We start from the raw sequence: 25,060 nt of genomic DNA, 5'->3' as shown, positions 1-25,060 counted from the left end.
CCCTCAAATTATCTATTTATGATCCCAGTTAATCTCATTAGGAGTAATATACAATTATCAGCCATGGGATAGCTAAAGCTAGCCTATAATAAAATGGGGTTGGTTATTTCAAGCACAAAAAGGGAAATTACACTTAAAAATTGCCAAGAAGGGCAGCTAGCCGAGTACTTACCAATGAACTCATAAACCTGTAATTGAAGTCACTAAATAATGACACATATTTGAGTTTCATACTTCATATACTTCAGAAAATGCATGCTAACACAGATTCTGTTATTCTAGCAATGTTCTAAGTTTATAAGAGCAATATTTAAAATATGTGCATATTTTGGGCCTTTGTACCCCCATTATATTGGACTTGGTCCAGATTGATTTCAGTAAGAGTTTGAGAGATATGGAGCTGGTCATATTACAGGGCAGAAATATGTTGAAAACAGTACAACATACTCATTGTAAGAGACTAGAACACACAATGAGAAAGCAGAGTAGTAATTCTGGGTTTGTATTCCCTGACCTGTAGATGAGTAAAGAGAAATCAGACTCATGTTGTAAAACAACCAAAGATATCCCTTGAAGAGCTTGGGCTTGTACTTAATGGACAATGCCACCTCTCACCAAAGAGTTTATTTTTAATCTCTGTATGCACAGAAATCATTAAGTACCTTCTACTGTATTTAGCTCATATCAATGTACTTATTGTTAATGTCTACCAATGGTCTATTATGTCAGTAGACTTACCTTATAACAGGTAAGCTACACTCCACTTGCTAATTTAGTAACTGTATTTTTCTTTATCATATGTATTTTTGCTATTTGCATTTTTATTTTATGGAGCTTTTCTCCCTGGGCCTCCATTGAAAATTGCCTCCCGACCCAGTCGGACTTTCCCAGTCAAAAAATGTCAAATAAAATATCAAATGAACAAATAAATAAATATATAAATATTTCTTTATTTCCATCTTCCTGACACAGATCATAAAGGCATACTTTTTTATAATATTCTTTTCTCATTTGCTTCTAAAAATAATTTGTTCTGGTAAACACCACCACAACTTTACATTCTGAATATGAATCTTGCTGACAGTACAGTGTTATAAAGTAAATATGCAGCTAAACTAAAGCTGAATTGTTTCCAACAGAGAGTTAATTAGATCAGTCCTTAAATAAGGAGCAGTGATCCTTTATGCTGCAACATTACATGAATAAACTGTGGTAGTGGAACAGTGATGTATTAAGTCACATCACATAAGCAAATTCTTATTTTTTGGCCAGGGAAGCATTGCTGTTATCCACAGAGCTATAAAAAAGTAAGAATGATATTGCTACCATGGGACTGCAAAATATTAAAGGACAGAAACAAATATTAGAAGTTGTCTGGAACAAATCTACCAGGTCTGTGAAATGCCAACTGTCAGTCAAAGATTATTAAGCAGAATTCCTTCATTTGACACTAACTTGCATAAGTATAGCTTTGAACAGATAAAAATCTGCAATTGAGCTATATCTGAAATATATTTAAATGTATCCTGAAAGGCTTTTTAGCAGCCTAGACTTAAGAGAAATCACAGTTATTCAACAATAAATAAATGCTGATATTATTTCTAGACATAGTCTATGAAAATTGTGTCTCAAAGTACCATCATTAAAAGTACATGCAGAAAAAAAAAGATGTACTGCATATAGGCTGCGCCATACCTTGAGAAAACAAGATGTGCTGCGGGTGAATGACAGACGTAATGACATGTCTGAAGAGCAGTACCCTCATAAGGCCATTTTAAGGAAAATTGCATTTCAAATGATGAAAACTCAGCCATCAACATTGTCATAGAGAGACCAGGCCTCAACTATGAATGACCCTGGTGACTGGAGTTCAGTTAGTAGCTCAGGCATCTGCTGGAGCTCAGCTAGGAAAGCAATACTAAGACTAACTTAGCCTCTTCACCTCTCCTTGGGAGACAGAGAGGTGGGCATGTGCTAGAGGCACACTCTCCAATGTAAAATCTCTGATATAGGTCAGGGTTAGATGGGCATGCTTACCTGCCAGAGGAGAGGGGAGGGCAGGGTAATTTCACCACAGGACATGTGAAGTTGTGGACATTTATCATAAGAGTCCATTGCAAACCAACCCAGTGGACACCAATAAGCATATACAAGGAAGAGATGAGGCTTAAAGAAAAAGGCACAAGCCAGTTGACAGATGACATCATCACTTCTGGTATGTTTTTCCCTTCCCCCCAGGGAATAAGCCAGCTCTGGGGCCTTTTTTTAATTTAAAACAAAAAAATATAAGAGGACAAATTTATAAGGGAAAACTACATGAAGGGGCAAACAAATATCTCTCTTACATGACACTAATAATGCCTATTTCTCAAGCAACCCATTCACCCTTACAAGGAACTTGTAACATTTGTATGATCTCAACAACTCATTATCAATGAGCATCACACTGAACACTGGAGTACTTCAAGGATGTGTCCTAAGTCCCCTGCTGTTCACCATGTTGACACATCACTGCATCACTAGGTACAACACAAACAACATTATTAAGTTTGCGGATGATACTACAATGGTGAGTCTCATCAGCAAAATTGAGGAAAAAGCCTACAGACAGGAGGTGAACCAACTGATTGGCTGGTGTGTGAAGAACAACTTGGCTCTTAATGTGAATAAAACAAATGAGATGATAGACTTCAGGAAGAGATGCAAGGCTCATTCTCCACTCACAATCAGAGGAGAAACAGCGGAAAGCGTAAAGAGCACCAAGTTTCTGGGTGTGCATATCGGTGAAGACTTATCTTGGTCAATAAACACTAATCACATTGCCAAGAAGGTGCAGCAGCATCTACACTTTCTAACACGTTTGAGAAGAACAAAATTACCACCTTCAGATCTCACAACCTTCTACAAGGGTACCATCGAAAGTATCCTGGCTAGTAATCACTCGGTGTGGTACGGAAACTGCATGGTTTCAGATCGCAAATCTCTCCAGAAGATGGTGAAAGTGGCGGAGAGAATTAACAGGTCCACGCTCCCATCTATCCAGGACTTGCACTGTGCTTGGTGTCTCAGCAGAGCCATGAAAATAGTCAAAGACTGCACTCACCCTGCCCATGATCTGTTCTCATGTTTGCCTTCAGGCAGGAGATACCGTAGCATGCATTGCAAACCCACCAGATTTAACAGAAGTTTTCCACAAACCATCAAACTTCTGAACTGTAGTAATAACATACACCATGCTGGTCATTCAGGTCTGGTGTTATATTCCCGAAGCAATTCACAGACATATGCAATTAACTCTATGAAAGTACAGTCTTACACCTTATGTGCAATATTAACGATGCCAAGTTAACATTCTGTGCAATATGCAAAGTTTGCATTCTGTGCAATTTGAAATCCATCTGATTCTGATCTGTGCACTATATTATCTGTGCAATATTTTGGGTACTGACAAAGACATGTAAGTGGAATAGTCTTGGTGCATGTCATTGTACTTGTTACTGCACTGCACAAATGTCTTACAGTTGTTATTGCTGGATTAGCTTTAGTACATGTGTTACTGTTGTATTAATATCAGTATATGTTGTATGCAAACTGAGTCTGAAGTAATGCCATTTCATTCACTTGCACTGTTGTGAGGTCTGAATGACAATAAAGTTCACTTTGACATTGATTAAGTGCAAATGTCCATCTAAATTTCTCTCACATATATTACCATTACCTGCTCTTGGAGCTTGTCAAACAATAACACCACCTGCTACAGCTCCGCAAAAGACACAAACACACTCACACACACACACAAAATAATATATGGAAGACATATGTATGGCTCCAAAGTTTGCAACCAAGTCCAGAAGGTTAAAGATCTTTGCTTAGGGATGTTTGTGTGAATACGTTTATACCCCGAGCAGACTTTTCCTTAGGTAGATAGCAAATTTTGTGATGGAGAAGAAGGAGGTAATTAGGAACATATGTTCTGGGATTGTAATGAATTGGCAGATTTTAAAAAAAGTCCTCTATCAGATATATTGGGTGAACAAATGGCTGTAAGTAAAGAAATTATTCTTTTGAGCTGGAATACAGGACCTGAACTGCCTAGCCATAGTAAAGCCTTATTGTGTTTAGTTTGTGTTGGCTCCCAAAAAACAAAGAAAAAAAAAAACAATTACTATAAAATGGAAATCAAAGTCTACATCAACTGTACTTGAGGTGTTGAATATTATAAAATAGATAAAAGAACTGAAAGAAAGATCATTTTAAAAGGGAAGGAGCAAATTATATATAAATAAATAGAAATTGTGAGAAAAACACATGCATAATAAGAAATTGTGAGAAAAATTAATGCATAATAAAGCTCATGAGGAGGAGGAGGAGGAGTGAGGTTTAAGGGAAGGCAGGAATTCAGCAATTTTTTGTAATGTTGGACTGATGATAGTAGCAAATAAATTAAATATAATGAATATTGTATTTAAATGGAGAAATGTTGAAATGGTTTGTTTTATTTTCTATTATTGCATGTTTGCATATGTCTTAAATGATTTAATAAAGGTGCTTAAAAGACACACACACACACACACACACACACACACACACACACACACACACACACACACACACACACACACGTGCGCACACACACACACACGTATGCACACACATACTTGCGCACACACGTAAGTGCATGCATGGAAAGACGTGGACACACACCAAAAGTTACACAAACATATATGCACACACACATATGCAGACATGCACACACACGCACAGACATGTACGTGCATACATGGAAACACCCGTGTGGACATACAAAAGGACACACACACACACACACACACACACACACACACATATACACACACACACACACTTGACGGGAACATTGCAACCTTTCTGACTAGTCCAGTAGTGCTAGTTACTTACACATAAAAAACAGTCATCCAAATAAACATCAGCAGCTGGAGACAAGAAAAATCAAAAACCTGGTGCATTCTAGTAGTGCCCAGAAAACCAGGAACCAGACCGCGAATTGAATATCGACAATTTCCTTTGTTTAGCGACCATGTGTAAACATAAACTACTGTAAAAGATGCTTTTGCTCATGTTTGTAACTTGACTTCATCAGAACACTGGAGCATATCAGGTTTTAGTTTTGTAAAGTGTAATAAAATAATGCACAAAGTAGTGACTTCTGAAACAAAACAGCAGACAATGCAAGTACATTGTATCTGCTAAAGCTGAGCATGCAAGTTACTGCTCCTGCTATTCAAGTCCCTGGGCCATAGTAGTCAAGCATAATGTACTCTTTAGACTGATAAGAAAGAAATGTATATTATACTAAAAAAGTCTTAATAGATCCGCAGTCCAGTGCAAAATAACAAAACATCATTGTTTCTGTGGTGTTAAAATGATGAATAAAAGAAAATTTATTAGTAATTTTAAAACAAGGAATACAAAAATATATTAAGCAATCATGGTACAAGATGTTTAAACTGCACTTCAACATTCACTATCATATTACAATGTCAGCCCCTGAAATGAAGCAGTTTTATTCTGAATGACACTTCTATTATTCTGGCAACCACTGATTCTTTAAAATACAGTTAGGGATTATATTTATAATGAGGGCATTGCTTTGTTAATTCAGATATGCACACATACACCCCCCCCCCCCCGCACACACACACACACACACACACACACACAGAGTTGAAGAGAGGGTTGGATGGACAGCATGCATAAATATAAATGTATCATTTTGGCTAGGAGTAAAACTACAAATACATGTGCCAAGTTTATACTCTGTATGCTAAAATGTAAGTAGTTGCAGATTGTCACGTGATTAATGAAAGCAATTACAAAAATGAAGTACTTTCCCCTGATACTGTAAGCTGTAAACATACTTTATCATGTCTTCCTCAAATGAAGTGGAAAACGCTTTAGGCCAACAGCATGGAAGAAATTACTTCAAGTGGCATTGCTCAGTAATTAGTGGGAGACTTTGTATCAGGTCAGTAAGTAGTGTGAAGAAATAAATAAAACAAGCAAAGAAACAAAACAGTAACATATAAAAGCTGTTTCTTATTACGCTATGTTTTCAACATACTTGCATACTTGCCTTTTCAACAATAGGAAACAAAACAAGGCAAAAAGATGCAAATGTGGGGCAAATCATTGCCTTTTTCCGTGCCCCTGTTTGCATAGAAAGTAATGCTTTTACATGCTGCATTTTCCAAATATTTATAAGCTGAGAGCTATACATAGGCAAAACTGTGTCCTGCTTAAAACATTTAGAAACTAGACATATTTTCATGCAAAATAAAGAAAAATGCATTTATCTTACCTCAAACTTTTCTTTTCTGTGCTCTGAAACAAATTTGAAAATAGGCATTGTGAGAGAGTTCTTCACTTTACCATACAAAAGAGTTCTGCATGACTACACTTGCCAGCTTTGCTACAGTAGTAATGGATTGTTTTGCAGACTGACACCTGAAGCTTGTTTATCAGCTCAAGGGCAGGACTACGGAGAGCTTACTCACTGCTTAAGCCCTGCTGGCGCCTGTTACAGCACGTAATGATCGTACGGAGGTTAGCTGTTTGTCATTTACCAATGATTCTAGAATTTACTTTTTAATCATATGTTTTTAATCACTTGTGGTAGAGAACCAACTGCACTTCTTTTAAGACTCAGTACTATCAGATTAGACATTAATTGCTCTAAACCTGTTATGCAAAAGTGTATACCAAGGCTTTGGAAAGCAACATTTTTACATCCTTTGTTTCCTGGTCTAAGTGTGACAGTTCCTCTGAGGTGTATTACACACCTGTTGAGCTAATGAGCACTGTACTGAGGACAGGGTAAGGTCCAAGTACAAACATGCTTGTTTACTCTGTTACTCTGTTAACTAGGAAGGTGTGCTTGCCATCATTGGTTATTCTTTACAAATTCACCTAAATTAGTACGTGTTATCCAAGTACAAATAAATACACAACCAAGGTCAGAGTCAATGTCAGCAAGGGTGCATAAATACAAAAAGAACATATAATACCCACAATGCAGAAGATTCAGCTTAATGCATACTGTTATAGTTTGCAACTGGTCATAATATCAAGGGCCAGCCGTATGGTGGTTTAGTGCTATGACTGTCTCAGCAACAGAGTCAGACTGCTGATCCTGGTACCTGGACACTGTCATGTTGAGTTTGTGTACTGCCCCTGTCTATGTCAGTTTTCTTCAGGTAGTTTGGTTTCCTCTCACTTTCCAAAAACATGTAATTTGTTTCTCTAATTTCTATCCCTGTCTTTCTTTCTTTATAAATATATATATATATATATATATATATACATATATACATATATATATATATATATGTATGTATATATATATATATATATATATATATATATATATATATATATATGTATGTATGTATCTATATATATATATATATATATATATATATATATCCCTATATATATATATATATATATATATATATATATATATATATATATATTGCATTCACACTTGCCCTTGTAGCTAGGGTCATGGCTGAAAAGGCTCTATGGAACAATTCATATACCTGGTTAACAAATGTTACATAATAATAATAATAATAATAATAATAATAAAGTAATTATTAATAATCATAAAATAAATAAGGTAGCCCACCAACTCTAACCATCAACCAGTACCTTTTCAGTTAGCCTCTGATTGGTAACAGTTGCTTTACTTACTAAGGAGCTTCTGTAATCTCTTAACATCACAAAATGACGTAACATGTTCTACACAGCAGGAACTGGTGATGGAAGATGTTCTCTCTCTCATTATAAACTTGAGATGTGCCATTACAGGCAGACTCTGAGCAAGAACTTCAGGAAAGGACAGGGAAATGGAATGCAATGGGATGAAGCTAAGCACGGGTAAGACAGTGGTAATAACAGCAAACTGGGGAAATCAGAAGAAGATGACAATTGAGATAGAAGGTAAGATACTGAAACAGGTAAATAGCTTCAAGCATCTTGGAGGGGTGGTTGAGGAGAAGGGAAGTCTGAATGAAGAGGTCAAAGCTAGAATCAGAGGGGCTGCAGCCAACTGGCATAGAGTATCAGGTGTAGTCTATGACAGAAGAATTCCAAAAGAAGCTGAAAAGTAAGCTGTACAAGACAGTGGTGCGACCAGTACTACTACCACAGCAGTAAAAGCTGAGCAGTTGAAGAGCTAGAGGTGATGGAAATGAAATGCCTGAGAAGGGCAGTAAGATGCACACTGTGGGACAAATGAAGAAATGATGACATAAGAGCAGAAGCCAAAATAGCTCCAATTGCAGAAAAAGATCAAATAGATTATGGTCTTTCAGACACATGCGGAAAAGCAGAAGAAAATCTGGTGAAGAAGATTTGGGACAGGCAAGAAGAAGGTAAGATGAAACGAGGATGTCCAACAAAGAGATGGATGGATTGTGTGAAAGAAGATCTGCAAACGGCTTCAGAAAGCTACCAGAAGTAAGTGCATAAAGCGCTTTTCATTTAATAAAATCAAACTTCTTAATGCAGTTAATATTAGTCCTGAATCAGTTGAATTATTGGCTAGGGGGTACACCTTTGTACCCTCACAACATATTAATGTAGCCAGAGCAATCCTCAACATCAAAAATTATACCAGGAAATTAAATCTGAATATTTTATTTGGTAACAATGACAATAACTGTTCAGATGTCAGGAATACCTTATGTGTAACAAGCACTTTCAATCCACCACTACACCCCAGCCTACAGATATTCGAACATGCACATGAGCTTGAATTAAGGTACTTAGAGAAATTTTCTAAGAATGCTAATATCAAGATGAATGCCAGCAAATACGAATGGGATGAAATGAATTATGTAAGATCACTTAAAGTACGGGTTTCCAAACTTGACAAAGGTGGTGGCCTAACCATCACAAATATGTGAAACGAATGAGGGATATTTTAGCAGGGGAAGCCTACCAAGCAGCTTCCCTTAATGAAATAAATAAGGCATAGCAATGTATAAACCTGTATTTGAACGATGTATTCATAACAGCTAGAATTGAAGTTAATATCTTCAGTTATATGACCAAGCCTTATCCTAAAATCCTAAGATTATTTGGGATACCAAAGATCCATAAGGATCTAACCAATCCACCGATGAGACCTTTAGTGGATGGTTGAGATTCAGTCACTTATCCATGCGCCAAAGTAGATGCATCTGAAGAAGCTTGATTTTATTAAATGAAAAGCGCTTTTCTTTCTATTTTAGTAGTTTTTTTTTTGTGTTTGTGATTTTTCGGCTGAAAGAAGATCTGTGACAGGCATGAGTGTTGAAGATGGCAGGATTGTGGCACTGAACTGAGAGAGATGGCGACAGTTAACACGATACCTCAACCCCATGTAGAAAATGGGAAAAAGGGGGCTAATGATGATGATGACTCTAGTGACATGCATCTCACATCTAAAGGAATGTAATGCAGCATCAACTGTCTTTATCTTGGCACAATCTTTGAAGGAGAGTAAGGCTCCTTTTCTGATAGAGGAATGTATGAAAATTTCTAAAAAAAAAAAAAACAATGTCCACCATCATGACATCATAACCATTATAAACCACTGCTTAGTTAAACTGATCCGTCTTTGAAGTAGCTAGCAGAATGAAGCTACAAATATTTATTTATTTTTGTTGCTTTTCAAAATATATCACATTCATGTATTTGCTATGTGAGGCAGTTTCTGCAGTAAGTTGCTGCTGTATCATGTACAAAGCACAATACGTCATAATTGTACATGCATACCAGATTGCAACACAGTAAGAGGAACTTTTGACAACATACAGACATATCTTTATCTCATCAGAAATTATATTGTGTTCCAATATAACTCAAAGTGATTATGAATCAAGATAAATAACTGTGCCTGTAACACTTGAAGGTAAAACGCAGAAAGGGCCAGATTGTTAAGTACAGTGGATGAGGAAGAGTAAAATAAACTGGTATTCTGCTAAACAATGCTGATGACAGCAAAGAAATAGATTTGTTTAAAAGGATACATAAAAAATTGGCTGAAATAAAAAAAGCTATGAGTCATCACTGAACATTCGGTTGTGACAATACCTCAACCCATACCTCTCAACTGTACAGATTTCCACAGAATGTCCATATTTTTGCCTCATATTTTTGGTGAGTTCCCCCTAAAATCTGTACTTTTCTGGCAAATAACTGAGGATTTAATTCATTAAATAATTACAAACATTTGAGTTTAAGACTCCACGTCCTTCAAAAAACCTATTATTATACCAACTTTCTAAGTCTATAAGAGCAATATTTAAAATCTGTCCCTGTTTACCCCCCCCCAATCATTTTAGGCTTTGTCCAGATTTTTTGCTCTAAGAGGTTGAGAGGTATGCCTCATTTTTAAACATCGCTCTTATAAACTCTTATAAACTTAGAAAGTTGAGAGAATATAGCAATAACCCACGCCTGGGTGTGGGTAATGCTAAATTTACCCACGGTTGGCGTGGTTTGGTCCCGAGGGCGAAGTCCGAGGGACCAAACAAAGCCACCCGTGGTAATAGCATTACCCACACCCAGGCGTGGGTTATTGCTATTATACCATGACATTATTTAAGAAAAGAAACTATTACTTTTCTTAAATAATGGCATAGTATAATGCCTGTTTACTGCCCTTCCGCAGATGTCTGGCATCCGCGGCAGTTCTGATGTACTGCGCCTGCGCAGTACATCAGAGTTGAGCAAAGCAACAGAGAAAGCAAGATCTCTGTTGCTTTTTTTTTAGTGTTTCGCTATGTTAAATGAGTTTAACATAGCGAGAGTTTTAAAATAAGCAACGGAGATGTCTGTTGCTTATTTTAAAACTGTCTCGCTATGTTAAACTCATTTAACATAGCTAAACTAAAAAGCAACGGAGATCTTGCTTTCTCCGTCTTTTAAACACTGTTCGCTATGTTAAATGGGTTTAACATGGCGAGACAGCTTTAAAATAAGCAACGGAGATCTCCGTTGCTTATTTTAAAGCTGTCTCGCTATGTTAAACCCATTTAACATAGCGAGACAGTGTTTTAAAAAGCCGAGTTATACTAATGGAAAAAAGTCCGGGCGACCGGACCTTTTTCCATTAGTATAACTCGATTTACAACGGGCACGCTGGCCAATCAGCATGCACGTTTTGGGGGGGTCATGGTATAATAATAGATTTTGCATTAGCATGCATTCTCTAAAGCATATTATGTCTGAAACTCAAAAGTTTTATCTTTATTTATTGACTTCAATCCTCAATGATTTGACAAAACACAAATTTTATGAGTAACTGATTAAAAATATTAGGCAAAAATCTGGACATTTTGAAAAAATCTGGACAGTTGACAGGTACGGGTGAGTGTCTATTTGGAAAATGTTTCTACTGCAGTGAGTTGCAAAGCAGTGTATTGTATAGTGTAAGCCTGTGGTATGCTTTTCTATTTCTCCCTTTTCCCTGCTATTGTGTGAATGTCAAGTTAGTTTACATAATTTTTGTTTGGGGGGGGAGTCAAATGGGCTTCCCCCCTGCAAAAATGATTTTTTTACAGCTTTTTTGGCTCATTGTTTTCAAAATTAAAATTCCAGTAAATGGAGGGCCGAAAAAGAGTCATACCCATAAACCCAGGAAAAAGATGGAGTTTCAAAAAAGTGCTGGGTGTGATTCAAAGTGAATAGCAGTGTATGGACTATGCTGACTGTGTCAGTGCTTGAGCAGGAAAGTAAGGGATGCCCACAACATGCAGAGACTTCAGAATCACTATTAGACTTGCAACAGTGACTGCAGTATCTGGTGCAAGGAATAGGAGACATTTTCACATCTTTGACAGGAGTGGAGTTCAGAAGAAAATGAGGAAAAATGACTTGACAGATGACTACCAAAAAACAAACATATAACAGGTGCAAAGAAATATCTAAAGTATATCACATAAACAACTGTTTCAGAAAAAAAAAATCTTCAAATAGTATATGCATCTTCCATTTAGCAGCACACAATTGATCAGGTACTGAAAGGACTTCAAAATACACATTGCTGTTATGATGATATAAGGCGACATGGTGGCAAGACGAAAGAATAATGAAGGCTGCATATGCAGTCCGTGAAGTCTTAGAATAAAGGAAAGCCTGCTGAGACCATCCAGGTGCAATTAACCATAGGCAAGACTGCTCTGCAAATTGTAGCATGTTACAGGCCACCCTCACAAACTTAGGAACCTCACATGGCCTTCCTGAAAACACTAGAGAGGATAAATGTATCACCAAACACCATCATACTAGGTGACTTCAATTACCCTAATATAGACTGGGAACACTACTCAAGCCCAAACACCCTAGCCCAAAAGTTCCTGGAATTCATAAACTCAAATGCCATGGAACAACTAGTCACCATCCCCACAAGAGGAGATAACATACTTGATCTCATCATCACGAACATGGGAGGACAATGTTCAACACCGGAAGTATACCCCTCACTGGTGAGATCAGATCACAAACTAATCTCAGTGGAGGTCCTCATCCCACCCCCACCTGAAATAAAAAAGACCACAGTAAAGAACTTCTCAAAAGCCGACTTCACACTTCTAAAGACTAGTGTGGTCTCCTTTAAGGCCCCCGAGCCGGCGGAAAACAGTACTCAAGCCGCTGAATCACTTACAAATGCCTTCTACCAGCACCTGCAGGACTGCATGGATAAGGCAATCCCAAGCAAAACAAAGACTCTTTGTACCAAAGGCAAGCGTCCAGTCTGGTGGACCCCAGCCATAAACAAACTCTACAACAAAAGGAGGAAGCTACTACAAGATAGAGCAAAATCCTTAAAAGGTAAGACACCCTTGATCACTATAAGTAAAAACTAAGAGCTCTCATAAAATCATCCAAAGCAAATTTCGAGAGAAAAATAGCTAAAGACTCAAAAGACAATCATAAGGCCTTCTTTAGCTATGTTAGAAACCTGGGAGGAAACTCCCAGATATGCTCAGAACTAGTTCAAAATGATGTGAAGATTACTGATCCTACAGACATTGCCAACATACTGGCTGACAGGTTCAGTGCAAACTTCTCCCCCCCCCAAAAGGAGAGATATCTATACCAAACGATTGCAGCCCCCCAAACATCTCCAGCGCCCAAGTGAGAACTGCTCTCTCCAAAGCAAAACACAGCATCCATGGGACCTGATGGTGTCCCCGGCTGTGTGCTCCACAAACTCAATGAGGAATTAAACCCACAGCTAGGACAGCTGTTTAATCAAAGTCTTACCTCTGGATACGTACCCAGGAAGTGGCGCACTGCAACTGTGGTCCCACTTCACAAAGGTGGTGCCTCCACCGACCCTGGAAATTACCGGCCCATTAGCTTGACAAGCCTTATCTGCAAAGCCATGGAGAGGATCATAATGGACCTCATAAATAAAGACATAGGGAATTTGCAGACTTTGGATCCAACCCAGTTTGGCTTTGTCAAAGGCAGATCATGCCTTTTAAACTTGGTTGACTTTTGAAACAGTCACCAAAGCCATTGATGAGGGAAAGGCAGTCCATACAGCCTACCTCGATCTGGCTAAGGCCTTCGATACAATACCCCACTCGGGTATCATTGAAAAACTCATCAGCTTAAATGTTAACCCATACATCACAAGATGGGTTGCAAACTGGCTGAGTGACAGAACCCACAGGGTCAGAGTTGCTGGCGCCATGTCAGACTCAAAGCCTGTCACAAGTGGTGTCCCACAGGGCTCAGTCCTGGGCCCACTCTTGTTTGGCATCTACTTTTCCAGTACAAGCAAACACAGGAGGGTTATGGCTGACAAAGTTTGCAGATGACTGCAAACTGGGCCATAGTAGAAAACACATCTGACACAGATATCCTTCAGAAGGGTCTCACAGAAGCGGATAACTGGTGCCAGAGCCACGGCCTAAAGTTAAATGCCAAAAAATGCATAGTCATACCCTTCGGGAAAAACAAGGTTACCCCTAGCTACCAAATAGGTGGCAATCCACTGAGCACAGAAGAAGTTATCAGGGACCTGGGGACCCAGGTTGATAGTAGTCTGTCATTCGACACCCATGTAGCTAAAGTAGTTAGGAAGACCTTCTACATTGCCCACCTTATCATGAAGGGATTCTCATCTAGATCAAGGGAGGTTATAGTCTCCCTTTACTCATCACTCATCAGACCAATGATTGAGTACAATGCCCCATTCAGAATGTATCTGACCCGACACTTGCAGCAGCTGGAGAGGCCACAAAAGTTCCTCACCAAAAGGATAAAGGGTCTCAAAATCTGTCCTATGCTGCCCGACTGAAAGAACTCCAGCTCTATTCAGTCGCACCGCTTGCTCAGAGGTGACCTTTGCCTAACATACAAGGCCATGTCAAACCCAGATTTGATGAATATGCTTCACCTCAAAAATCTAGATCCATCAGAGCCACAAGGGCGGGAGACTTAAACCTCGACACGGCTATTAATAGGATGTGCTGGAGGGATAGATTCATCACCCAAAGACTCCCTATGCTGTGGAACAAAATCCCGGTACATGTGAGGCAGAGCACCTCGCTGGCCTTGTTCAAGAGAAATCTTGACCAATGGATGGGAGATCGCAGATATACCCCAGGGATTACCTCAGTGTCACTGCTCGACAGAGGCACAGCAAAATAATGGGTATAGTTCCCCATACTAAAGGGGTGGCGTAAGCCACAAAATGATGAGCTAGGCTTGTAAATGCCCTCGGGCAGATAGCCTAGTATGAACCTATGAACCTATGAGAGCAAATGCAGACTGAGCCATCTTTCCATAGATGCAATGTTATGCTGAGGTCATTGAATTTACAAAAATGGACAGTATAAGCCACAATATAAGATTTAATATTAAGCTGGAATGGCATGCTTTACCATATATAACTTAAACAGAAGCAACATATAATATATGTTACATAATATTATATATTAAGTATTAACTCATTAAGCCTAACATTGCTGTTATGTTCAACAATGTTACGAATATTCTCATCTCTTCACTGTACTACTACTGGTAATATTTAACACATTGGTTAGCTTGAAATCAAACCAAACAATGCGTTACCAAAGTAACAACTATTGACCAAGAAAATAAACTATAAGACCTACTCCCCACCAATATTGGTGTTCCACAAGGGTCTATCCTTGGTCCCCTTCTCTTGTCCACATTTATAAATGGTCTTCACTCTATCATTCCTAAATCTACTTGCATTCAATATGCAGATGATTCCACCCTTATCTGCTCTGACATCTCTCTTGCCAATCTCCAAGTCACAACCCAAAACTGCTTTTCCGCAGTTGAAAAATGATTCATGGAACTTAAACTTCTACTTAACCCAACCAAAACCAAATTACTTTTATTTTTCCCCACTCCAATTGTGCACAAGGTATAGATCCCCCTGACACTAACAATCCAACCTTCCGCGTGACCTCCAATAATGGTACCTTAATCTACCCCATCTCCCACACAAAGCTATTAGGGGTGACCATAGACGACAAACTTAAATTTGATATGCATGTAAATCTAACCATCAAGTCGGTCAACAAAAAACTCGGATCGATGTATAGGATAAAGACCTTCTTAACCCCGCATACTAAACTAACAATTGCCCGTACCCACCTCCTCTCCACACTCCTTTATGCCTCCCCAATATTCTCCTTCCTCCAAAAGAGAGAGCTCAATAAACTTTCTACTACCTACAATAATATTGCCAGATTCATAACGGGAATGCCCTATCGCACACATCACTGCCTAAACCTAAGGTCACTAGATTGGCTAGAACTGCCTAATATTCTCAAACTCAATCAACTCACTGAGGCTTTTAAAATTATCAACCACCCAGATAAAACTCCCGCATTGAACAAAATACTTACGCCTTATTCCAACCTTACTTCCCTCAGGTCCTCAAAAAGCCTACAAGTACTGACCATTAAATCTAACAACTCCGGTGGTGAAGCACTATATGCTAATTCCATTGGCAAATCCTGGAATGCACTCCCAAACACCCTAAGACTTATGTCCTCTCTGGACCAATTTAAAGTACATCTCAGAGCTCACCTGAAGTCCCAATGGTTATGCCCTTGCTCTAATCCAGACTAATTTTGAACATCCCTACCTCACCTCACCTTGCCTCTCCAAGCCCCCATTTCAACTCTATAACCTAAGAGTCCACAATATAGCACTATTAGTTCTTCTGTTCAAAGTCTGTACCCTTTTTTAGTTATATTTACAACCACTTGTCTGCTTTATCTTGCCTTGAAATGTTAGTGTATCTATTTGTCTCAACTCTGTATTGTATGTTGTCTTTTTATTGTAACCATGATCTTGGAGCTTTTTTCCCCGGGCCTCCACTGAAAATGGACATGTATCCAGTTGGACTAGCCCGGTCAACAAATGTAAAATAAAATAAATAAAATAAAATAAAATGATGGTAATGCTCCCAGGCAGAAAGATTCCCTTAGGACAATAAAGACCCATCAAGAGGCTTCCAAAATATTCAAATAGTAAAATTTTAATGAATGGATTTAGCTCTTTCATCCACTAGTCCGTGGACTTCTTCAGAATCATTAAAATATTAGCCTAATCTCATATAAATACATTCAATCAACCAATGCAAGCAGTTCAATTAGTGCTCTACTTAAAAATTACTCCTCCTTAAAGGAGTACTTAAAACAATGTATACCTAAATTTCATAAATAAAACTAACAGCTAAAAAACATTTCAGTTACATAAAATACAACATTAAATATCTATGGACATATATAACATGATATTAATACAAAAAAGTGCACCTGAACCGAACAAATGTATAAAAGTAGCTATTCATTTTAAACTATACTTATTCTAGCCACATAGTCAAGTTAAAACCATACCCTTATATTCAACCCTTAACTCATTGTATAAATCCTTAAGATGCAACACATCTATAAAGAATCTAAAATCCTACTACTGTCTGAGTTCAAGTATAGGGTTATTAGGAATACTGTCATTAATATCAAGGGCACAGGTGGCATTTAACAACAATTGCCATTTGACTTCTTTTTCCTCTAAAATGGCTTTAAAATTCTCTCCTCTGGGTTTAACAATAACACATTCTAAAATTGTGAATTTGAACATTGTACATAAAGGACTACTTTCTAACTGTCTATGTTCATGTATCCTGCTTTTTAGGGCTCTGTCGATTTTCCCGACATAGAACCATGAACATGTACTGCACAAAGCTAAATACACCATATGTTTTGTGTTATGATTCCCTATCTTAAAGTTTACTGTAGTTCTATTTGTATTATTTAAAATTACTGATTTCTCTTCTAAGATGGCATAACACTGGCTACATCGTCCACATTTTTTGTTCCTCTTTTTTCATATTCTCTGGGCTGTTTATCTAAATTACTGCTCTGTTCAAACTTGTTCTTTAAATTAAACCCTGTTTTGAACACAGTTATGTCTTGACCCCCAACAACTTGTACACTTCACTATCGCATCTAAGGACATTCTAGTTTTTAACTGATATATTTTTTATATTTTCTACATATGGGTTGTATTCCAAAACTAAGGTTCTTCTGAGGTCTTCCTTTTGAATGTTCTTGTTAGTAAATCCCATCGCAGCTCCTAATATCGGTTTATATTTATTACCCCATTCAGCTTTCACCTATTGTGTCACATCCCTTATCATAGCTCTTGGGTACCCCCACTACTAAACATTTCACCTATAAACTCTATTTCCCTAATCATGTCATCATACTCCAAAGTCAAATGTGCAGCTCTTATACACTGTCCTTTCAAAATGAATTACTGAAAATATCTTTCCTATAGATCCTAGATCTAAATCCATTATCGGAATGTGAAATGTAGGTATTTAGATATGCAATGCCTTGTTCACTATAGGAATGGGTACATTTTAAATATGTATTAGTGTTATTCAAATAGCTGACAAACTCATCTACCTCATCACATGTACCATTCCATAATACAAATACATCATCCAAAAATTGGACATAACTTCTAATATTTCTTACATATTTTCTCTGAAAAATGTTTCTGCCTGGGAGCGTTACCATCATTTTCTTGGTCAACATTTGTTAGCTTCTTTTATAAATTCTTGTAAGTTTTTCTGTGGACTGACATTTTGTATTACTGTATGTTTCATAGATTGTCATATTGTGTGGAGTTTTTCTCCCCAAGCCTCTGTGGAAAACAGGCAACCCTGCCCAGTCAGAATTCCTCACTAACAAATGTAAACTAACTAAATAAATAAATTACATATATATATATATATATATATATATATATATATATATATATATATATATATACATATATATATATATATATATATATATATACATATATATATATATACATATGGTTTTGTATGTATCACCAATCTCAGTTTGATATTTTCATCCCATCAAATGAGCTGACCATGACAACTGCAGAATGGATGCACTGTTAGCCTTTGTCCCTTTGGGACATTCTTATGACAGTAAATACGACAATGAAGCAATCTGGGAATGTCATTGCATTGACATAAATGCATATGAAATGCCTACAGCCAACAACCATGGACCTAATAGATAGTTAACCATTACATAAACAGCTGCAGTAGTATCTCTTTATAGTGTTTTGAAAGAAAAAGTACAGTTGTATACACTTACCATAAATGTAGATGCTCGAGTGTATTCACTGTTGCAGTCATTACATTTGAGTTATCTGCCTGCAGGTAGCCCTCAGCCGGCCTGAATATCAAAGTCAGGGGTATAAAACATGTAGCCAATGCCATTACATCAGTTTTTCTTGCCCCAGATGTCAGGTGCCCCCATAATGGGAAGCAATTATATGCTAGATTATACCCCCAACAAAAAGCAAATACACCAGAAAGAAGGAATACACTAAACAAGAAGAAAAGTATAGCCAAGAGAAGTCAGGGGGATGGAGGGAGGGTAACCAGGACTGCAACAGTGAATACACTCGAACATCTACATTTACGGTAAGTGTACAAAACTGTAGTATGTTCTTCGTGTTTCACTGTTGCAGTCATTACATTTGGGTAGATTCCCAAAGCTAAGGAAGGGAGGAGGAAGTTAGAGAGCATTAAGACCAGCTATTAAGCCCTGCAAGACTGCAGTGGCAAAACCAGCTCTGGATTTAGAAAAAACAAGCATGTGGTAATGCTTGGTGAAGGTATGTACAGAGCTCCAGTTAGCAGCTTCTAGGATGTTCCTGGTAGGGACACCTCTGAGAAAGGCTGTAGAGGCAGATGCAGCCCTGGTGGAATGTGATCTTATCCCCTGTGTGGTAGGTTTTCTATGGTGCTTACAGTAGAAATGAATATAATGGGTTATCCACTTAGAAATGCTTTGCTTTGAAATGGCCTTCCCCTCTGCCCCTGCAGCAAAGCCAGCTAGTAGCTGTTCAGATTTTCTGAGAGGATTAGTCCTGTCCAAATAAAATCTAAGTTGTCTGTGCACGTCCAAAGAGTGCAGTATTCGTTCTCCTTTGTTCTGTGGATTAGGGAAAAATGTAGCCAAATGAATGGATTGATTAAGGGCCACACTAGACACCACCTTGGGCATAAAGGAAGGATTGGTCCTGAGGGACACCCTGTCTGCATGGAAGATGATGAAGGGCTCCACTGCCATGAGGGCCTGTAATTCAGACACTCTTCTTGCTGAAGTGATGGCTAGAAGGAAGGCTGTTTTCCAAGAAAGGAATTTCAACTCTGCAGTTGCAGCAGGCTCAAAATGAGGTAGAGTGAGCTTTTCCAATATAAAGTTAAGGTCCCAGGCTGGAGTAGGGGCTCTTCTGGGTGGTCTTAAATTTTTGGCCCCTCTGAGGAATTGCTTTAGCAGGGGGAGAGAAGAGGGGTGGTTCAGTATTATAATGTGCTGAAATGGCAGAGGCATGAATTTTAACTGAAGAGAAGGAAAGACCCTTGTGGAGCATCTTTGTTAAGTACTGAAGAATATGTGGTAAGCTGGGCACTGGTGTACCCATCCCCTGAGTCTGGCTCCAGGAACAGTATCTTTTCCACTTTTCAGCATAGGATTTTCTAGTACTAGGCCTCCTTGCCTCCAGAATGACATCTTGCACCTTTTTACTGAGGGATGCTATTGGAGAGCTCAAGGAATTAGCCAGGCTGCAAGGTTCAGGGTTTGAAGATGAGGGTGCAGAATCTGGCCCTCCTGCTGGGACAGCAGGGAAGGGGTCTGAGGCAGGTGCCATGGTTCCAACAGTGACATTATGCGCAAGAGGGGTACCAGTGCTGGTGTGGCCAGTCTGGTGCAATCAGTATTGTCCTTGGTTTGTCCTGTTTAATCTTTAGCATAACTTTTGAGAGGAGAGGCAAAGGGGGAAGGGCATAAACTGAAAGGCTTTCCCAGGTGAAGGACATGGCATCCACTTTCCAAGCTTGACTGTGGAAAATCCTTGTGCAGAATTTGTTCAATTGGTAGTTCTGAGGGGAGGCAAACAGGTCTGTCTCTGGATTCCCCCATTTGTTTCTCAAAATGTTGAATATCTTTGGTTTCAGTTTCCACTTGTGTGGGTCCACGAGATTTCTACTTAGGTCATCTGCCAGGGAATTTAGCTTGCCTGGCAGGAATTAAGCTTGTAGGGGCACCTGGTAGCTCAAGGCTGTGTTCCACAGAGCCATGACTAGTCTGCAGAGAGGGTACGAGTGGGTTCCCCCCTTCTTGTTTATATACCACACAGCAGTGGTGTTGTCTGTCTTTACCAATACTTGTCCTGGAAGAATGTGGTCCTTGAAAGCTGTCAGGGAATTCTGTACAGCTAACATTTCTTTTTGACTGATACGCAGGTGCATCTGACTCAGGTTCCATTTGCCCAGAATGCACTGCCCTGCCAAGTGAGCCCCCATACATAGTTTGATGTGTCTGTTGTTAGGGTTTGGGTGGCAGGGGATAGAGTGAATGGGAGCCCTTTGTTGTGGTAGCAGGCCGCTGCCCACCAAAGGAACTATGTCTTTGTCTCATTACATCCGAGTGACGCCTTCAGGTGCATATGCAGTTACCGCCTACTGCTCCTCTAGGCGCCAAATATTACTTGTTCATATTGCATTAATAATTCCAAAATCATGCTACATACAAGGTATCAGAATATTTTATCTTGAAGCTTACATGATGGCAAACACAATTGTATTGATATCTGACCTCTTTCAATGAGTATTTGTTAGAATTGTAAGGTGATAACTTAATTTTTAAAGGTTCAGGCCACACCCACTAGGAGTTAAAGCTACACACTCAAAAGAGTTGTACTGGAGGGAAGGAATGATAGGAATCATTGATTCCAGGTCCTGAGAATGTTGACACCATAGGCTTTTTAGATACCATTGCAGTTTCCTCATATGCAGTCTTGCATATGGAATTAGTAGAATGCAAGAGGCCATGAACCCCAGGACTTGCAGGATTTTCCTTGCCGATAGCTGGGTCTTTGTGGCCAGTAGTTTGAAGCAGGCTGTCAAATAAACTTGTTTTGCTGGCGTGAGGTAAGCCATCTGGGAAGCTGTGCTCAAGCTTGCTCCCAGGAATACAATTTGTTGGCAGGGTACTAGATGAGATTTCTTTTCATTTATGGGGTACCCCAGTGAGGTTAGAATTTTCTTTACAAATGCCAGATGTTTTACTAGCATGTCCTGGCTTTCTGCGTGAATTTGACAATCGTCCAGGTATGGGTATATTTCAATATTTCTTTGCCTGAAAAATGCAATGACTGGAGCTAGGCACTTTGTGAATACCCTGGGCACAGCAGATAAGCCAAAGGGATGTGCAGAGAACTGACAGTGCATGGAGCCTGCTCTGAAGCATAAGTATTTCCTGCAAGATTTCCTTATTGGAATGTGCAGGAAAGCTTCCACTAAGTCTAAGGTTGCCAACCAGGCATCTTTGCCTATCATAGGAAGCAGCTGTTGAAGTGTTAGCATTTTGAATTTTGCTATTACCAAAACGGTGTTTAGAATAGAGAGGTCGAGGATACGACGTCAGGAGCTGTCTTTTCTGGGTACCAGGAAAAGTCTTGAGTAAAAACCTTGTCCCCTTTCTTTTTCTGGGGCAGGTTGAATAGCCCTGATACTTAGAAGAGAGAGAACCTGCTGTTGAGCCTCTGCCCACTGATTTGGGGGTAGGTCTGGCCAACCGTTCGGGGTTGGTAAGGTGTGGAAGTGGAATCTGTATCTTTGGGACACTATATTTATAACCCATTTGTCCTGGGTAATGAGTTCCCAGTTTTTTGCATGCCGGGTGATCTTTCCCCCTAAGGGAGCAGGCAGGTGAGCAGGCCTTGGAAGGTTTAAGGTTAAGTCATTGTGACAGTTTTCCATGGGGGGGGGGGTCTTACTACTTTCAGCTTTCCAAGTGGGAGCCCTCCACTGCTTAGGCCTGTGAGTACCTTGAGAGTGTAGCCTATGTGGTCCTCTGTTCCTGGGTTTGGACTGAGAAGGCCTGGAAGAGACAGGAAATGACCAATTCTTAGAAAGCCAATGCCTACTAAATCTGGGAGGCTGTACTTGCAGGAAATCATTAACAGTTTGCAAAGATTTAGCTTTTTCCTCCATCTTTTTAAGGACTTCTTCTGCTTTGTTGCCAAACAGGCGATCTCGGTTTAAGGGAGCATCCAGTAATTTAGCTTTAACATGATCTGGCAAATTTTGCTCCTTAAGCCAAGCATGCATTCTAAGAACAGACCCAGTGATAGCAGCCCTGCAGGATGCTTCTAAAGAGTCAAAACCACATTGCAAAGTATGTTTACCAACTTGTTCAGCAGAATGCATTAAATCCTGTAATTCTTTATTTTCAGCACAGTCAGGAATCAACACCATTTTCTGTTTAAGTAGTCCCATAATATGCTGCTGATACTTTAACATATGAAACTAGCAGTTTAAGGCCCTAATGGCCAAACTAGCAGAAGTGTATAACTTCTTACCCCATCTGTCCAAGGCCCTGGAATCTCTATCAGAGGGGGTAGGGTTTTTGGCAGTAGTAGCCTTAATACCTTTAGGTCCTGGGGAAATGGTCTATGGGTCTGCAGTAAGATTCTTGAAGAGGAACTTGTGAGAGTCAGGTACTCTGTAATACCCATCAGGTTTCCTGGGAGCTGGAGGTAAAGTGCCTGGGGCCAGGCTAGATTCCAAGAAGGCATTATCTACAATGTCCAGGACAGGAGGGATAGCTAAAGGCCTGTACTGAGGGAGGAGTAAGAATTCCCTAAGCCTCTTTTTGGAGTCAGAGTAATCCTGGCCTTCCCAGCGGAAATGCCCCTAAGAGTGTGCAAGGTTTCACCAAAAGAAAAATCTTTTGGAGGGGAAGCAGAAGGAATGGAGTCCTCTGCATCAGAATCCTCATAGGTAGATAAGAGCAAACCCTAGTAATCAGAAGAAACAGAAATTTCAGAATCCCGATCAGAAGAATCAGAAAGAAAATCAGTTCTAGGTCTCTTAGAGGGTGAAGGCTGGCTTCCCCTAATTAAAGTAATAAGGTCTTCAGCCATTCTTATCATTTGTTTTTTAGGCATATGGGCCTGACCATGTGGTTTGGACGTCGGTTTTCTAGGCATGGGTCGAGTTTTAGGCCTTGAAGCAGAAGATGGCATTGGTTTAAAATGCAAGTCAATAGGCCTGAATACACCCTCAGAAGCCAGTACCTGCACAGTGGCTCTGGACCCATCCAAGGTAGAGACATCCACAGGTTCCATGATCGAAGAAGCATCTCACGGCATACCGGACTCCGAATGGGTCTCAGTAGAGGCCTGCGAATCTGAAGTAGCGGGTATCAGGGGCTAAGAAATTACCTCACTGAGTACCAGTGAACTGGCGACTAGCTTAACGGAAGCATCTTCGGCAGCTTTGGACCTATGCGGTCTGTCTCTGTCTTTATCTTTACGTTTTTTTGGAATGTTGGTAATCAGATGGCTTACCAAAGCCATTTCTGGATAGTTAAACCTAGTACCAAAATAATTTGCTGCAAAAATAAACCAACGACGAATAGTTCGGGGGTTGAATAAGGCCCAAAACTGACAGAGCAGTACGAATGAAAATCTTTATGAGGTATTTGCTTTCCACAGGTAATACAATTTTTAACTTTTACTGACATCAGTTTAGAACAAGAAAAAGGATCTCCAATGGAGTACTTAGCTTTTTTGAACACTTCGGTTCTGAAACTCAAAAAAAAAAATTTCAGGAGTTGGCCGACCGGCACTTGCAAATTGCTTCTGCTTTGGGCACCGCACTGCAAGAAAGACTGATGTAATGGCATCGGCTGCATGTTTTAAACCCCCTAACGACCTGATGTCATGGAAGAAGAGACATCATCTGATGCAGGGATCCAAGATTTTGATATTCAGGCTGGCTGAGGGCTACTTGCAGGCAGGTAACCCAATAGTAATGACTGCAACAGTGAAACACGAAGAACATCAGTATTTCAGCAAGCTTTACTGTGATGAAATTTTAATTTATTTGCAAGGATATATAAAATCAACCTTTCTTGCATCAAATAAACTGGAGAAAGAAAATAAAAATTATGTCTCTTCAGCAAGTTCCAAAGTTCAATTCACAGTTACAGAACTTCTTTATGAAAGTTTTCTACAGTCAAAGACAGAACGTAGTTCAGTTTCATGATTTCATATATCTTCCCACTCAACAGGCACAGTAACTCCATCAGTCTTGCAATACAGAGTAATAATTGTGTTCTTCTTCAACATCTCAGCATAGGATAACACTCCTGTTCCTATGTTAGGATACAGTATATGGTAACACTCCTGTTCCTCCTCCTTCGGGTAGGAAGAGCACCCTCCCCCCCAAGCCCAGCTGCCCTGAAACTCTTTTGCAGACCTGCTCTATTCAGAGGCTTCAAATCTGGAGTCTACCTGCTTCATGAGTACTGCCTTTTATATTCCCACACCCTTACCTGTTCTCCCTTGCCACTTGCCTGCCTGCCTGTGGGTCTGTCTTAAAACTTCAGTGCTCCATAGGCTCAGTAGCCACCACTATGTCACA

At 39.4% G+C, this 25,060-nt stretch overlaps 1 protein-coding gene across 3 annotated transcripts in view; it reads right to left on the bottom strand.

Moving 5' to 3' along the window:
- VAV3 (vav guanine nucleotide exchange factor 3) overlaps positions 1 to 25,060 on the bottom strand; it is a 2,320,370-nt gene that overhangs the window by 702,188 nt on the left and 1,593,122 nt on the right. For all 3 annotated transcript variants that reach the window (XM_044086042.1, XM_044086044.1, XM_044086043.1), the window contains exon 18: positions 6,338 to 6,360. In XM_044086042.1, coding sequence (XP_043941977.1) covers positions 6,338 to 6,360 — 23 coding nt within the window. The remainder of the gene's footprint in view (positions 1 to 6,337; positions 6,361 to 25,060) is intronic.

This window comes from Protopterus annectens, chromosome 10.part0 (genome assembly GCF_019279795.1).
Source record: "Protopterus annectens isolate FY-2018-M chromosome 10.part0, PAN1.0, whole genome shotgun sequence".
NCBI classification, from domain to species: Eukaryota; Metazoa; Chordata; order Ceratodontiformes; family Protopteridae; genus Protopterus; species Protopterus annectens.
Note: the sequence above shows the minus strand (reverse complement) of the source record. Positions and strands in the feature narration are given on the sequence as shown.